The sequence below is a fragment of the Podarcis melisellensis genome (genome assembly GCF_964234715.1).
Source record: "Podarcis melisellensis genome assembly, chromosome: 14".
In the NCBI taxonomy this organism is placed as follows: Eukaryota; Metazoa; Chordata; class Lepidosauria; order Squamata; family Lacertidae; genus Podarcis; species Podarcis melisellensis.
Window position 1 is genome coordinate 14,837,922 of NC_138546.1, and position 16,175 is coordinate 14,854,096.

Here is a 16,175-nt window from a genome sequence, read left to right on the forward strand (position 1 = left end):
CCAACGCCAGATCGTCGTTATGTACAAAAGTCTTTATTGGAGTTCAGTTTCCATTCCAAAGCCGCAGCGCGCAGCTCTACGTCTTAAACCCTAGACCGGCGAAGTCCTGTCTGAATCTCCTCCCCCCTGACACCAGTTTAAGATCCTAGCCCTGCTCCACCTCTTCCGCTGCTCTCTCCTCCTCTGGGTCCTCCTGCCCGCTGTGGCATTCCCCTTTCTGGACTCTTCTGACACTGAGTCGCCTGACTCCTCCCCCTGCCTCCAGCGAGCTTTAGGACCTGGTTCCCAATCCTCATTCTCTGCTGTCCTGTACATTTGAACTTGTCTCTCGCGCCAACCCAGTGACCTTCCTCCTGACCGTTACACTGCTTCTGTCACTGCTTCCCTCTTCCGGGAGGCTAGCTGGACCTGACTCCCCCTCCGTACCCTGACTCTCCGATGGAGGCATGGCCAGCCCTGACTCATTCCCTCTCCCTGCTGGGGGAAACGCTCGCCCCGATACCTGGGACTCTTCCCCTCCACTACGCTCTGGTGGGGAAGCTGGTCCTGATCTCCAACTGCTGCTCTGGGAGTCCCCGCTGGCCCCTTGCTCCCGGAGTCTCCCTCTTGGGGCCCCCCTTGCTCTGGCCATGGGCGCCCCCTTCTGTGAATCTTCTGATTCGCTGGAGAGGCTCATGGAATCTCTCGGGCCACTGTCATCTTCTCCTACGCTGCCCTCAGATTCTTCCCCTTCGCTCTCCATCTCCTCTCTTCCCTGCGCCTCTGCTCCTGAGCCCCTGACAATACATATTTTAGTATCTTGTGAGCTGCTTTGAACACACTTACTTTTTTATTTTCAAGACAAAATTATGAAGTTAAAGCAACAACCTAGTAAGAAATAAATAAAAACAGAAGTGTGTCAGGGGGTGGGGGGAGTACAAAACAACGACAACCGAGTTCACAGCCATTGCCTAATAAAACTAAAGTACATTTTCAAGAGACTGCACAATGCGTTAGATGTTACAACAAAACCCAACCTAATACAGAGAGAATGCAAAGCAAACATTATGAAATCAAATAAACCCACATTTCATTGGGACTTGCCATCCCCAGGATTGGCTTGTCATATAAGTAAAAAATGGCTGCCAATTTTTTGGGGGGGATTACATAGGTTTAGCTGCACCCCAAGACACTCTTAATTTATAAGTCAGTTTCTCAGAAATGAGAATAAACATTACTTCATGCAACCAAATATTTGTACAACCTGAGAACTCCTTCCAGCCCTGTAGTCGACCCATCAGAAATTCATGAGAGACAGTTTGAACACACTTTTTGTTTTCGTGGAAAGGCTGTGTTCCAGTTAATGCCTGATGTTATACACAAATTTTGTTTTTTGAAAAATGTGGTCGTTATTTAGACTGTCCGAGGGTGTCACGAGCAACTCGCTGATTTGCGCCTGGTCTCCTCTGCAAGTCCTGAATGATGATTCTGATGAGTTGTTTCCTGTCAGTGCTGTAGGCTCTTTCTCTCAGACTGGTGAGTATCTATTGTTAACAGTTGGTATCTTTGCAGCCAAGTTCAAAGACTGTCTGAAAGAAGTGCCGTATTTTTTGCTCCTTAAGCTGCACCTGACCATAAGACGCACCTACTTTTTAGAGGAGGAAAGGGGAAAAGCCCCTTTTTTTGAGGATCAGCTCAAAGTTGTTGAGCTTACTTTGCAAAGGGAAAAAAATCCTGTTTTATGGGGTTCAGCTCACAGTTCTGCAGCTTCTTTAGGAAAGGAAAGGGAGCCGTTTCTACAGTTTCCAGACTGATAATCTAATCAGCCAGTCACATGTCATTGGGGAAACAGCCTCCATCTGCAGAACATTCAACAATGGAGGCCTGGGCAAGGGGGCAGGGCCAGAAAGGGAGCCAGCGATCGACCACACATTCGCTCCATAAGACACACAGGCATTTCCTCTTACATTTTAGGAGGAAAAAAGTGTGTCTTATGGAGCAAAAAATACGGTAACTGAAATGCATGGAGGGTGAGTGACTTATAACACAAAATGTTGGGCTATTTTAAAGGAGGCATGCAAGGAAGTAATTTTTTCTTTGACGCTTTTCTCTCCCCTTGCCTAGTGAGCCTTCTGTATGTTTGTAGTGGAGAGGTAAATGTAGTATTGTTATTGCTATTACTGTTGTTTATAACAAATTTGCATTAAGAAGTTTACTTGCAACACAGTAAATAAAACTCCTACTTAAAAAATACACATCACAATAAACTGAAAACATATGGCTATACATTATCATTGTACTCACTATTCCAGTATGTCAGGGGGGGAAATATGCCTATTTCTCCATCAATTTGTTTGGCTCACTTGCTCGTATTCTCCAATAATAGGTTGTCTTGGTCCTTTTCACTATAGTTCAAACATTTTTAATCCGCTCAAAGGTAGTGTGGGGAAGTTGGTTTCTTTCAATAGCTTGTCTGTTCATCTAAGTGAGCAACTGAAACAGCCTGTACAATAAGAGGTCAAAGGCTGCTGACATTCCACTAGACCTCGGAGTAATTTATTAGTAGAAGGAGGAGAAAAAGCGAAATACAGTGTGGCCCGTGCAAATAGCTAACATGAAAAATATGGCTGACAAGGAAAATATAGTTCATCGCTGAACAGAAAGAGAGGTGCCAAGCCTGAAGATTGACGGTCACTTGTAAATCATCACATAGAAAGAAAATGTGAGCTTTTGTGCAACTTGCATTCATCTCGCTGGGTCTCTTTGGGTAGATGGTTCCCTTTTGTGTTTTTCTCTTTGGCAGCTATGAGTAAAAAAGACCTGAAAGGGTTAACCGCTGCATCCAGTGCCCTCCTGTGGATTTAACTCTGCAGCATGGTATAAATAGTTGAAAGGCTTGCATACAATTGATCAAAGCCCCTCTTTTAAAAAGCCATTGTCAGGTTCCAAATGGAATGCCTACCTTTCCATTAAAGACTGAAAAGGGTTCAGATGCCCTGCAATTCTGCCCGCCCCCCAAACCTCCCCAATACAGATAAAACCTTACGGTAGAGCACTGGAATTTTGTTTAAAAAGGCTTTATTTTGGAGGGGAGGAAAACCCTAGCAAGAAGAAGCTCTGGGGGGGGGGCTAGCAAGGCAAGCTGCAGCTATTCAGCTTCTCTCTCTCTGAGTGCAGACGGGACACAGCGCAAGGACCTGTCCTTTGCATTTGTTGTTTCAGCATCTTTTTTTCAACACACATCAACACTGAGAAGCCAGCGAGACAATGACAAATGGCAAGAGTTCCTTTAGAGATCTAAAGAAGAGTGACACACAGCTTGAACTGGTGTCTGGAAATGCCCGGCTAAGCGATCTTGTCCCATTGAATGCAAAAGGGAGGTGGAGGGGAGACTTTTCAAAATGTTCTGTCGAACACTCTGCTGTCAATCACCTGTCTGACAGTCAAATTCCCTCCTCCCCTCCCCATTTCTTCTGTTTTCCTTTTCTCCTGCCTCTTGCACAGCTGATCAGGTATGGCTTGATGGAGCATCTAACTTTGAAAAGGACTGTTTTTGATCCTGAGGGAGTGAAAAATAATGGCTTAGGGGCATGGGGTCATACCCAACTAAGCAAACCCTCTGAACTTAATGAACCTAAGTTAGTCATGCCCGTTAACTTCAACAGGTGTGCACAAAGTGTAGATACAATTCATTATCTGTAGCTGTTCCTTAGTTCTTAAATACCACCATTCAGAACTTTTTTTCCCAGCCCAAGGTCCACATTTCTTGCTGGGCAAATTTCCAGCACCAGCTGGCAGCCAGGGCCTGAGCCAGAGGCAATAGTGAGCAGAGCAATAAATTGAATTTTACTTGCATACTGTAGACTACTTTCTATTGATGCATATCTTCTAGTAACCTGGGTGTGAGTCTTTTTCCTTCTAAATGGGTTCCAACCCTAGTCCCTTGACAATGACAGATGTGGTCTCCCTTTCCCGAATCTGGAAAAACCAATATCCAGCCTGAAGACTGGACAGTGAATGCAGATTTTCCTCCATTGTTCTAAAATAATTCTCTCCTTCAATGGACAAGCAAGAGACCTGGTTTAGTAGGGAATGGCTTGAGCCAGTTTTCCCTCTCCATGGTGGCTTTGGAAAGTCTTCATGAGCTGCAGAGTTGGCACAGACTGCCCTGTCAGTAACATGGTTCTAAGGTTGGGAGTCAGGCTGGGGGCAGAAGTGGTTGGCTGCTGCGGGTGGAAGTTCCCAGAGGGCCTTGGTCCACGTAGTGAGCAAACCAGCAAACCCCTCTCACCTTTCCACCTCTAAGGTTGGGGGCAGGGGAGTTATCCTTGACCTTGTCACTGGTGGGTGGGGTAGGAACTGGAATCCTAGCAATCACCATTTTTGGCTTGTCTGCCAAAAGTTGTTCACCCCGCTGTTACTTTTCTGTAAATTGGCAGTCACTGCGACCCACATCTCATTCAATGTGAGGACCAACTAGTGTTTGGGATTTGCAAAGTGACTGTATAATAATGATGATGATGATAATTTATTATTTGTACCCCGCTCATCTGGTTGGGTTTCCCCAGCCACTCTGGGCGGCTTCCAATGAAGATTAAAAATACATTAAAATGTCACACATTAAAAACTTCCCTGAACAGGGCTGCCTTCAGGTGTCTTCTAAATGTCAGGTAGTTGTTTTTCGCTTTGACATCTGATGGGAGGGCGTTCCACAGGGCGGGTGCCACTACAGAGAAGGCCCTCTGCCTGGTTCCCTGTAGCTTTGCTTCTCGCAATGAGGGAACCGCTAGAAGGCCCTCGGCGCTAGACCTCAGCATCCGGGCAGAACGATGGGGGTGGAGATGCTCCTATAGGTATACTGGGCAGAGGCCATTTAGGGCTTGAAAGGTCAACACCAACACTTTGAATTGTGCTCAGAAACGTATAACATCTCTATTTTATTACAGGCAGTGCTATACCTAATTTCTGTCATCAGTCCTGGTTCCTGAATTCTTGTACTTAAAGGTTGCAGAATGCAGAAATGTTTAACAAATATTTTTCTTTTTCTTTTACCAATTCATAAAGTTACTCTTAAGTCCCATTAAACTGTGTTATGTGAATTATAACTGCTTAGTAGTTAAGTCTAGCATTGCACAGTTTAGCGTGTGGTTTTTAGGGATCTGATTCTTGGCAAGTGGGCTGTCAGTCTTAAATAAAGATGTCCAGTAATTGGCGGCTTTCAGCCTCCATACTGGCTGATTCCCTTGATTACAATATTTAATTCAGTGTATCATTGCACTCTATGAAATTGTCCCCGAGTGGATTTCTCACAAAGCTGAATTCTGAGAGTGAAAATTAACAAGGCTGCGTTCAAAAGTGGACCAGTGCCTAGAAGAAAGTAACACTGAACTAGTACCTATGTCATCTTTCTTCTAACAGTGTTATCCATGTGCTCTTTTAGGTAACCTGGAGAATGGTGATGAGCACGAAACAGCTGATTTTTCAGCAGAATTGGCTCGGGGAAATGCCAACTCACATTACAGGTACAGTATAAGACAGATTAAGTTTTCTACGTTTCAAACAAGCCCATACAACTTCCTGTTTTCTTCCTGTCTAAAGCTTGGTATATGTGTAATGGCAAACCATGGTTTGGCAGTTTATGCTCGAGGTTCAAGCTTGCATGCTTCCTCTTTCTTTACTTACTTGGTTTATGCAAGCCATAGTTTGCTGTTGCATCTGAGCCGAGGAACAACTGATTAGCGCAAACCATCATTTATGCCTGCAAACCCTCAGAGAAATGTGTTTCGAAATGAGGTCTGCATGGAAACTATGCCTTGCAGTAACAAACAGATCACGAAGGAAACTTGAGAGGGGAGCTAGTGCATGAGCCTGGGACTCTGTCAGGAGTAAAGTCAAGGGAACTCAATTTTCTGGGGATCTGGATAATGTGGTGGCGTGTAATGGATAACTAATACTAGTCATTATGGTGCAATCAAAATGAATGAGAGTTGAGCATTGAAATGGATTGTGCCCAGTCTTCCGTAGGCTCTTTTTCAGGTTTACCTTCCCCCCCCCTTTTTAAAATCAGGGAAGAAGTGAGCCCCCCTGTCAAAGAGAACTCTCTGCATGATCTGCTGCCCTCGTCCACCGTGCCAGAACCGATGACTGTTGGTAAGTCTCTGCTGAGCCGGATTCAGAAGCCTGTTGTTGTTGTCTTTCCATTCCATCCAAGCAAATGCTTTGTCAGGATAAGTTCCAGTTCACTGGCCAGCATTGGCAAGAGTTCCTATCAGTTTCATAGAACTGATTCAGCCGTCCCCCTGCGGAGTGGCCTCCCAATGTTTTCAACTGCAACCCTCGTCAGCCCAGCCAGCAGGGCCAGTGGATAGAGATGGTTGGAGCTGTACCCTGACAGCATCTGGAGGGCATCAGATTATGGTAGGCTGGGCTAATTCAATTTTGGGGCTATAAATCGGTAGCCCAGTAGGCAGTGAAACACAATATTGGGAATATAAAACCCAAAAATTCGGAAGCAAAACCTCCATAACTTGAGAAGAGCATTGCATGATCAGACGAAAGGCTCAGTTAATCTTTCACTATGTTTCTAATAACAGTTGGCTAGATGTGCATTAGAAGCTTACGGCATCTTCTCCCCCTTATTGTGACCCCCAAGGTATAATTACGTGCAATCAGCAGGGAAAGAGGTGGGGAAAGCTCTGCTTTACTCCAAAGCGGCCTGTTGTTAATTCTGTTATTAGTTTCTGCGTTTATGGAATCTTCATAAATGAAATGAATTTGACTTCACATCCAGAGGCGAACTCCTCCGTTGTCTTCTGAAACTGATGGATGCCAACAAATAACAATCTCTTACTAAGGAAGAATCTCAAAAGCAATTTCATAATACATTAAAAACAGTCACACATATAAAAACAAATTGAAATGTGTTCGGATATTGACTGGGATTTAAAAAAATCTCCCTGTATGGAAGGGAGGAAAGTCTTCATCAGGTGCCCCAAAGAGAACAGAGAAGGAACCTGTCTGATATGCAGCTGGAGGGATAGTTACCATAGGCTGTGCTTCCTGGTTCTGACCTTGTGCAGAACAGACTCCTGATTAGAGTCTCTGCATTATAGCCTCTTCTGCAGAGCAGTGACTGGTTGGATATATAAAGAATGAGACCGCCTAGTCCAGGGGTCAGCAAACGTTTTCAGCAGAGGTCCACTGTCCCTCAGATCTTGTGGGGGGCCGGACTGTATTTTTTGGGGGGAAATGAACAAATTCCTATGCCCCACAAATAACCCAGAGATGCATTTTAAATAAAAGCACACATTCTACTCATGTAAAAACACACTGATTCCCAGGCTGTCCACGGGCCAGATTTAGAAGGCGATTGGGCCGGATCCAGCCCCCAGGCCTTAGTTTGCCTACCCATGGTCTAGTTGCTAGTGGGTTGTCTGTTGTGGAAGGACTTCAGCTAACCACCATTCTTTCAACCTAGGTTAGTCATAGCTGCGTATATCAAAGCCATTACTGGGTTGAGGCCAATATGCTGTGACATCTTGTATATCCATCACAGTCTCAAAGATAACCCTGGGAGTCCTTTCTTGTCTGTAGTGTCCAAGCACTGAATGATTATTTTGGTGACTTCTGTCTTCCATTGAGCATCTTCCAAAAGCATCACTTTGTTATAGTTTTTAGTGTCCAGGCCTAGGCTAAAATTATTACCATCAGCATCATCTGTTTATTTGCATGCCAGTTTCCCACAAAATTGTGCCCAAATCTGCTCAGCCTCTCAACCAAACAACAAGAAATATAACTATTCAAAAGACTTATCAAAAACAATAAAAACATTTTCCAGCAAATATGGAAAATAAATCCATATTACAGGTGAAGAGCAAAGGCTTTTGAGATGTTTGTTCAGTATTTTGTCTGTTTCATAATGCACTTGGAGCTGAAATTTAGAAAGTGTGCCTTAAATTTAACCTGCCATAAACATTCAGAACAGGCTGGGAATTTATATATGATTTATCCAAATCTGCATCTACCGTTATTTTTTAGGTGCTGAATTTGTTTGTGCAACGTGGCAGGGAGGTTTAATATCTGGAATGCAGAGCTTGTTTTGTCAAAACAGTTTTTAAAAATAAAACTGATTGGCAGCTGGTAGATTTCCATAGATTGGCAGTAAAACATTTCTTCCGATGAGTATTAAAAAATTGTTTGAGTCTTCCTTGTGCTGGGTGCTAAAATATTGGTCACCAGTAGGGGGAGCAATTGCTCCTGCACTCACTTGCTACTTCTAACTCTTGGCCAATTTAGCAAAAACATTATATGGGATAATTTTTCGTGGGTGATATTTAACCTCATTTTCAGCTATCCTGGAAGTTGATTTAAACCCTTAAACATCAAAGGTCAACCCAGGGTACCTATAGAGCAGGGTACCTATAGAGCAGGAGACATTAAACATCAAAGATAAACGCTGGCTCACCTTTTAAGCAAAGAGGGTGTCTTCCGAAGTCGGTGTAGGAATTCCTCGCTTAACACACGGTTTGCAAATAAAATAAATGTCCTAATAGGAAACTGAAGCAAAGTTGGTTCCACATAGTAATTCGGCACTTATGTGGTCACCTGCAGTGGGTTCAAGTTGTGGTCCAATCATCAATAACTCCAGCGTTCTCCAACCTGGTGCCCTCCAGATGATGTTGATTGGTTGTTGAGCTATGACTGCCACCATCCCTGACTGTTGGTTATGGTGGTTGGGTTTGATGGGCGTTGTAGTTCAAGCACATCAGAAAGTGGGTAGTTGAGCCTCCTTGATCTAGTGTTTAGAGTGTTGGACTCCCGGTAGTCAGTCAGTCAGTTTTATTGCACATAGCCAAAGACTGCCGCAATGTACATAGAATCATTCAACAATTAAAAGAAAATATGCTGGATTAATACAAAAAACTTAAAAGATTTATATTATCAAGACGTTATCTACTCTAAACAGAACTATGAATGTACCTTAATATACAGGTTGGGATGCGGGTGGCGCTGTGGGTTAAACCACAGAGCCTAGGACTTGCCAATCAGAAGGTCAGCAGTTCGAATCCCCGCGACGGGGTGAGCTCCCGTTGCTCGGTCCCTGCTCCTGCCAACCTAGCAGTTCAAAAGCATGACAAGTGCAAGTAGATAAATAGGTACCGCTCTGGCGGGAAGGTAAACGGCATTTCTGTGTGCTGCTCTAGTTCGCCAGAAGCAGCTTAGTCATGCTGGCCACATGATCCGGAAGCTGTACGCCGGCTCCCTTGGCCAATAAAGCGAGATGAGCGCCAGAACCCCAGAGTCGGCCATGACTGGACCTAATGGTCAGGGGTCCCTTTACCTTTACCTATACAGGTTAGGACATTAAACAATAAAATTTATAGGTTAAAATCATCACATGGCCACTAATATATTAAAAAATAATGTTAATTAATACAATGTGCAATTATATTCAGAGTTTGGTGATAAAGATAGAATATAGCTTGATGTGGATAGGGTCAAATAAATTCATCTCCTTTACAGTTTGTGGCTATCTTGGCTATATAATTTGCTCTGATTTTCCTAGCGGCAGTTGCAGCCTCCTGTAATAAGAGTGTGGCTTACCTGTGGCCCTCGAAATGTTGCCGTTGGCTGTGCTGGCTGGGGATGATGGGGGTTGCGAGTTCAAAACATCAGGAGGGTCCCTAGAGCGATGAAAGCTTGACCTACTTTAACCTGGTACCACGTGGCTTCCTGTAAGTGAGGTCGCAACCACCACCATGCAGGTAAAGCTCTCTTACACCACTTAAAGAAGAAGTGTGCATGCACACGAAAGCTCATACCAATAACAAACTTAGTTGGCCTCTAAGGTGTTACTGGAAGGAATTTTTTTAATTATTATTATTTTGTTTTGACCACTTAAACAGTAAAGGGAAATCCTGGGAACTGTAGTTTAAGGGTGCTGGGAATTGTAGCTCTGTGAGGTCAGCATTCTGAACAAAGCTACAGCTCCCAAGATTCTCCATGACTGTTAAAAGTGGTATAGGTAAAGGTAAAGGTAAAGGTACCCCTGCCCGTACGGGCCAGTCTTGACAGACTCTGGGGTTGTGCGCCCATCTCACTTAAGAGGCCAGGGGCCAGCGCTGTCCGGAGACACTTCCGGGTCACGTGGCCAGCGTGACAAAGCTGCATCTGGTGAGCCAGCGCAGCACATGGAAACGCCATTTACCTTCCCGCCAGTAAGCGGTCCCTATTTATCTACTTGCACCTGGGGGTGCTTTTGAACTGCTAGGTTGGCAGGCGCTGGGACCGAGCAACGGGAGCGCACCCCGCCGCAGGGATTCGAACCACCGACCTTTCGATCGGCAAGCCCTAGGCGCTGAGGCTTTAACCCACAGCGCCACCCGCGTCCCTAAAAGTGGTATAAGAGTGCTTTAAATGTAGGGTGTGCTTGTGACCTGAGCTATGCCTTCCTTTTCTGCCTGCGGAGCACTCGCAGCATAAGAAAAGCCAGAAAGAACACACACTATCGAAAGGGAAACAGCACAAACACCAGTATAAAGCAACTAAAAATCAGCCATCTAAAAATTGCAACCAAAACCCTCAGCAATAAAACAAAACAGTAAAAGCCTGCTGAAAGTTAGATTTTTTTCACCTTGGAGTGATATTTCTAGCCATGGTGCTCTCTGTTTCCTATATTTCACAGTAGCTTAGTGCAGATTAACACTGTCTGATCTCTTAGCCCCGTTTGCTCGCTTGATTCTTCCTTTTCATCCATCTGCCCCTTTCCATTTTGCAGCTAACTGTGGTTCGTGTTATCTTTGTGCTGGCGATTTTGCTAACTGTAGTTAGTGCCAAACCACAGTTTCTAACAATAATTAGAAGCAGGCTTGCAGGCAGTAGTCATGCGTGAACACAAGCAACTACCATATTGTGAATCCACAACTTTCTGCTAGTTTCCCAAATACGTACCCAGATGCTGTGACAAATTGGAATAATTGAAATATATTAATATACAATAATGGTGAAATACATTGGAGCATATTAGCTGCCTGGTGTTGATCAGAGCTTTGGTCTGGCTCAGCTCTGTCTACACTGAGTGGCAGTGGCTATGTCTATGTCTATGCAGTTGCAAAGTATCTTGTTTTAATGTATGACTTTCCACCCTTCTATTACTAGGGAACGGGTTCTGAGTAGGGAGACTTCCAGCTGGTTGCGTAGCAACTCACTTCTATAAACATGTAGCAGGTGTATAATAAGAAGTACTGTGTGATAATAAAAGCCACAAGACCCACAGCTACAAGTGGTTTTTGACAGCAGGGTTTTGTTATGTTTTAAAGGCAGTGGTTGCAACCTATGTTTTGTCGAAAGAGGACTTTCTGCTCCTCGTTTCTTTCCTTGCCAAGTCTGGAAGCACCTCTTCCCCCTTTTTTGTCCTATATGCTTTGCTAACGCATCTCACAGAACTTCCGCTCTTCAAAAGTGTAGATGAGGCAAGGAAGAAGGGCTACCCCTATGCATCCATATAATCAGTTATCAGTAATCAATATATTCATATATGCTCACACATAATCGGGGCTTAAAGTATTTTATAATCCATTTTGAATCAAAGGGAAGCCGTGCTTTGGCTAACTGCATACTGCTTGAAACAGCAAAATTAGGAGCCGACCTTTCCCCAACAAACATCCGTGTACCCTGGGCAAGGGGAAGGCGTGAATCAGAGATTCTGGTACAAAATCCCCTCAGATACAGGCTAAATTAATCCACAGAACGGGAAGAGCAAAACCACAAAATCTCCAAACTCCCTGTCCTGTCATAACTAGGGGAGAGGTTAGACAGAGCGTCACTGCAAGCATCGGAAAGCAGAACTAGAACTCCGTGCTTGACCAGGAGCTGGTAGCATGGCAAGAAGCTTGCTGATTGGCTAATTTTCGCTGACAATATCGTGAGTGCCTCATGGTTGTCTCATGATCTATGATTTGCTGTGATCTGCTCAGGTATAAAGACCTCTGGATTTCTGTCAATCGGGGTCCCAGTTCTTTTGGAAGAGATTCCAAACTGGGTCCTTATTGCCTGGCAATAAACTTCACCTTCTTATTCTCCATTGCTGAGTCTGCCTGATCCTTATTTAACACCAAGCGAGTACCTGCTTACGTTCACGTGCTTCATAGCGACTCTCCTGGTCTTATCTGCATCAGATCAGATCGCTTAGGAGCATACTGTATTGTCTATACCAGGTGTCAGCAATTTTTTTCAGCAGGGGGCCGGTCCACTGTCCCTCATACCTTCTGGGGGGCCGGACTATATTTTGGAAAAAAAATATGAACGAATTCCTATGCCCCACAAATAACCCAGTGATGCATTTTAAATAAAAGGACACATTCTACTCTACACTGATTCCCGGTCCATCTGCGGCCTGGATTTAGAAGGCGATTGGGTCAGATCCGGCCCCTGGGCCTTAGTTTGCCTAGCCATAGTCTACACGGACTGGCAGCAGCTCTCCAGGAGGCCAGGAGTCTCTTCCATCCCTACCTGGAGATGCCACTGGGGGCTAAACCTGGGAAATTCTGCATGCAAGGCAGATGCGCCGCCACTGAGCTCGTCCCCCTTTGCCTTAAATCCACCAATCTTCCTGAAACACCAGCCTTGAAAGTATTGCTTTAGATTGCTGTCCTATGCACAAGCCTGGAAGTGAGTCCCATTGAAACCAGTGGGATTTCCTTCTGAGCAAAGAGCCATAGGATTGCTTTGTTTGTTGTGGAGTAGCATTTTCATCAGCAGAGAGGAAGCAAGGAGTAGGTTTTTTTACTTCTGCCATTGTGTAATGTATATACAATTGAACAACAACAACTCCTCCCCAATAAATATGGCCATAGGATGAGGCCATCACTAGGTGATAGAGCGCATTTTGTTTTTTAGATTCTAAGCCATTTTTTAAACGACAACAACAAGAAGAAGCCAGTATTAAAAACTGCTCAAATGTCTGTATACAAGAGCTGTGTCCCCGTTATCAAGGTTCTTGGGGCAGGACTAAAGCTTTCCTATGTTATTTCCCATAAGCTGTTATGTTTCTCTTCCCTATAATGTGTCAGATTAATCTGTAAATTAAAAGGAAAAAACCACCACCACTCAGAGAAATCAAATTTATATTCTGGCATTGAGCTACAGAAGCAATCTGAGAATAAGGTCTTAGCCAAGAGTATATCTGGATATATGCTGACAGATGACTTCACCTTACAGCTCCTTCTCAAGAAGTGATTGTGAGCTATCCTTATCTAATCCTTGACTAGCCACCGAGAGTTTTTAAAATTAACAACGTGCCCTGGAGAAGGGGTACATCTGTACTAAAGCATGTCTCTTCCTGAGCACACGTTCTTCTGAGTTCTGTTTGTATTCCTGCTCCTACTGATAAATCTGTCAGACAAAGCCATTTGGAAGCGAAATGTTCCAAGACTCAGTGGCGCTTTTGGACAGTCCGTATTTTCCACCGTGGCCTGGTTGCTTATTGGGAGTCATAACACAAATGTCGCGGACATCAGATATCTGTGGAGGAAATTATTTAGCCTCTCTCTTGATTCCAGAAGCTTGCAGGCAGGCAGGTAGGGTGGTTGTGGTTTAGGTATTCATCTAAAGCTTTTTCAGCCCCTTCTTGGGCAATCTTCTGCGAGCCACATGCCATTGGTGGCTGGGGCCAGAGGCAAAAAGGGGGCAGAGCAATAATGCAAAATTTACCTGTATACAGTGGGCACCTTTGTACACTTGCACACCTCTCTTTGACCTTCAGGCAACCGAGAGTCATGATCAGGGTTTAAGGAGGCATTCTAGGCAGACAAAAGCAGTCTAGGATAAGGTTACCAGATTTTTTTCAAAGAATCCGGGGACACCTTTTTTTTAAAGAGAAAAAAAAGTTATTTTAAAGAAATTAAGAAGTAATATCTTCTCTTCTGGGTCTCCTCCGTCGCGCGGCCTTCCTCTGGGCCCTGGTCTGACCTCTTGGAGCTCTATCTGCTGTGGAGTAGGCTCGGGTTGGGCCTGGGCTTGGCCACGTGTCCTTGCCCTCCCGGTGCTCTCCTACCTCTCTTCCTCAGTGGCGGTAGTGGCTTCAGCAGCGCAGGAAGGTTGGGGCTCCCCTCTTTTTTCTCCTTCCTCTTTTTCTTCCTTTTCCTTTCCTCCTTCTCCCTGCGTCGGCTCTGAGGGTTTTACAGGCCCTGGAGCACTGCTGGGAAGTTGGCCAGTGGCTGGGCGCTCTCGCTCCTGGCCTGATTTGGGTCATGGGGGGACAGCGGTTCCCCCAGTTGATGCGTCGGGCATCCCTGGTTCCGCAGTGGCAGCGGCAGTCTCAGCAGCCCGGAGCCAGCCTGGTAGTGCAGTTGGCTCTGGCTGGCTTCAGGAGCTGCTCGCTGCTGTGGCACCCGCCATTTTGCCTCGCCGGAAGTCCCCAAATGATGTGTCTTCTGCTGTTGAACCAATCACGCAACATTCATTGCCTACTAATAAAACTACGACACTTAAAATATAAATCTGGGAACATTAAATGAAATCCGGGGACGGATTTTGTCCGGGGACAGATTTGTAAATCCGGGGACTGTCCCCGGGAAACAGGGACATCTAGTAACCATAGTCTAGGAGGGAGTGTCAGGGGTGAGGGAAAGTCTTAGAAAGTCAGACAAAGAGATTTGGAAGGCTGCATTTGACCTCTGGGCCTGAGATTCTCCACCTCTGTTCTAAATTTTACAATACATTAAAAACACCACCACCAAGCAAAACACCACATTGGCAACAGGTATGAATTTCAGAGCTTTCGTTGTGTTAGACACATAACTGGAGCGAAAATTTTCATTTCTCTCCCTGCCTCTTTTTTTCTTCCGCAGCTGAACTTCGGCAAGCCATTGTGGCCATGATGAACAGAAAGCATGAACTGGAAGAGCAGAGCAGGTAACCAGAGTGCAGTGCCTTGGTCAACCTCATGCTAAGATGCTATGTCCACAGCATTAGGGCAGGAGGAGTTTTCCTGGATTGCATTTGCATGTGAAGGGGTCAAGAGGATGCTGCCCCACCAGACTCCTCCCTTTGTACCCCACTAATTTTGCCTCCATGCTAGCGCACATATTGGTCCTGTGTTTGGTGCCGGCATGAAGGCAGCCCTGTGCGCTTAGTGGTGTGCAACGGCTCCTCCGGTGATCAGGAACCCTGAGTGAAACACACCTGTAAGGTTTGGGGTCCCTTGACACTGGCCCTGGAGTAAACGCATATTGTGGTCCTTGTGTCCCTCTCTGCTAAACCAATAAGCAGTAAGGAATGGTGGGGGAAACGTGAAATGAGTCATCGCTAGAGGTATGCATCTTGAATAATCGTTGCTGAATGTTCATACCATTTGATGTTTCCTAATAATCTGTTTCAAGTGCCGTTCATTTGCATATGAATAAAACAGTAATTCTGGAGGAGCCAACGTTTTTATGTTTTTAGATGGCGCATGCATGTGCTGCAGACAGCACCGTCCCAGTAGAGGCATTCTCTCCTGTACAATGACACCTTTAGAATAGATTCATCGAGACGTTGCCTCCCGAGTCACAACCCATTGTTATATTCAGGTGTTCGAGACGCTGTAGGTGAATGAAGGGCTCTGAATTGTAGGAAAATTATACATGCCTAGTTGTGGCAAGCCAAAGATACGTGCAGCACACATGAGAGCTCTGTTCCCTTTATGGCAGAAGTGTTAGGAAACCAGTCGCCCTCCAGATCAGGCACCCCCAAACTTGGCTCTCCAGATGTTTTGGTACTACAACTCCCATCATCCCTAGCTAACAGGACCAGTGGTCAGGGATGATGGGAGTTGTAGTCCCAAAACTTCTGGAGGGCCGAGTTTGGGGATGCCTGCTCCAGATGTTCTCATGGAATTGCAACTCCTAACAGCTCCAGCCAAACATGTCCGGTAGTCAAGAATGATGGGAGTGGGAGTCCCACAGTACCCAGAGGGCCACAGGCTTCTGTCCCTGGAGGGGTGATGGACCATTCCTGGAGGAAACTGGGCCGCTAAATTGTAACAGCTGGCCTTGACATCAAAGGGGAAGATAAATTTTCAGGCAGGCACACACACACACACACACACACACACACACAGAAGCGGGAGAGGAGCAGCAGCCAGGTCAACTGCAAAGCAGGTGAAACTTGTGTTACCATCTTCCTGCTTTGCTATGGCTCTCTCCTGAAGGGAGAGG

The 16,175-nt window shown here is 45.3% G+C and overlaps 1 protein-coding gene across 4 annotated transcripts in view; it reads left to right on the top strand.

The window, feature by feature from the left end:
• Nucleotides 1-16,175, top strand: part of SNX29 (sorting nexin 29) — a 199,543-nt gene that overhangs the window by 21,570 nt on the left and 161,798 nt on the right. For all 4 annotated transcript variants that reach the window (XM_081887979.1, XM_081887982.1, XM_081887981.1 and 1 more), the window contains 4 exons: nucleotides 1,397-1,515; nucleotides 5,420-5,501; nucleotides 6,047-6,129; nucleotides 14,829-14,892. In XM_081887979.1, the coding sequence (XP_081744105.1) occupies nucleotides 1,397-1,515; nucleotides 5,420-5,501; nucleotides 6,047-6,129; nucleotides 14,829-14,892 (348 nt within the window). The remainder of the gene's footprint in view (nucleotides 1-1,396; nucleotides 1,516-5,419; nucleotides 5,502-6,046; nucleotides 6,130-14,828; nucleotides 14,893-16,175) is intronic.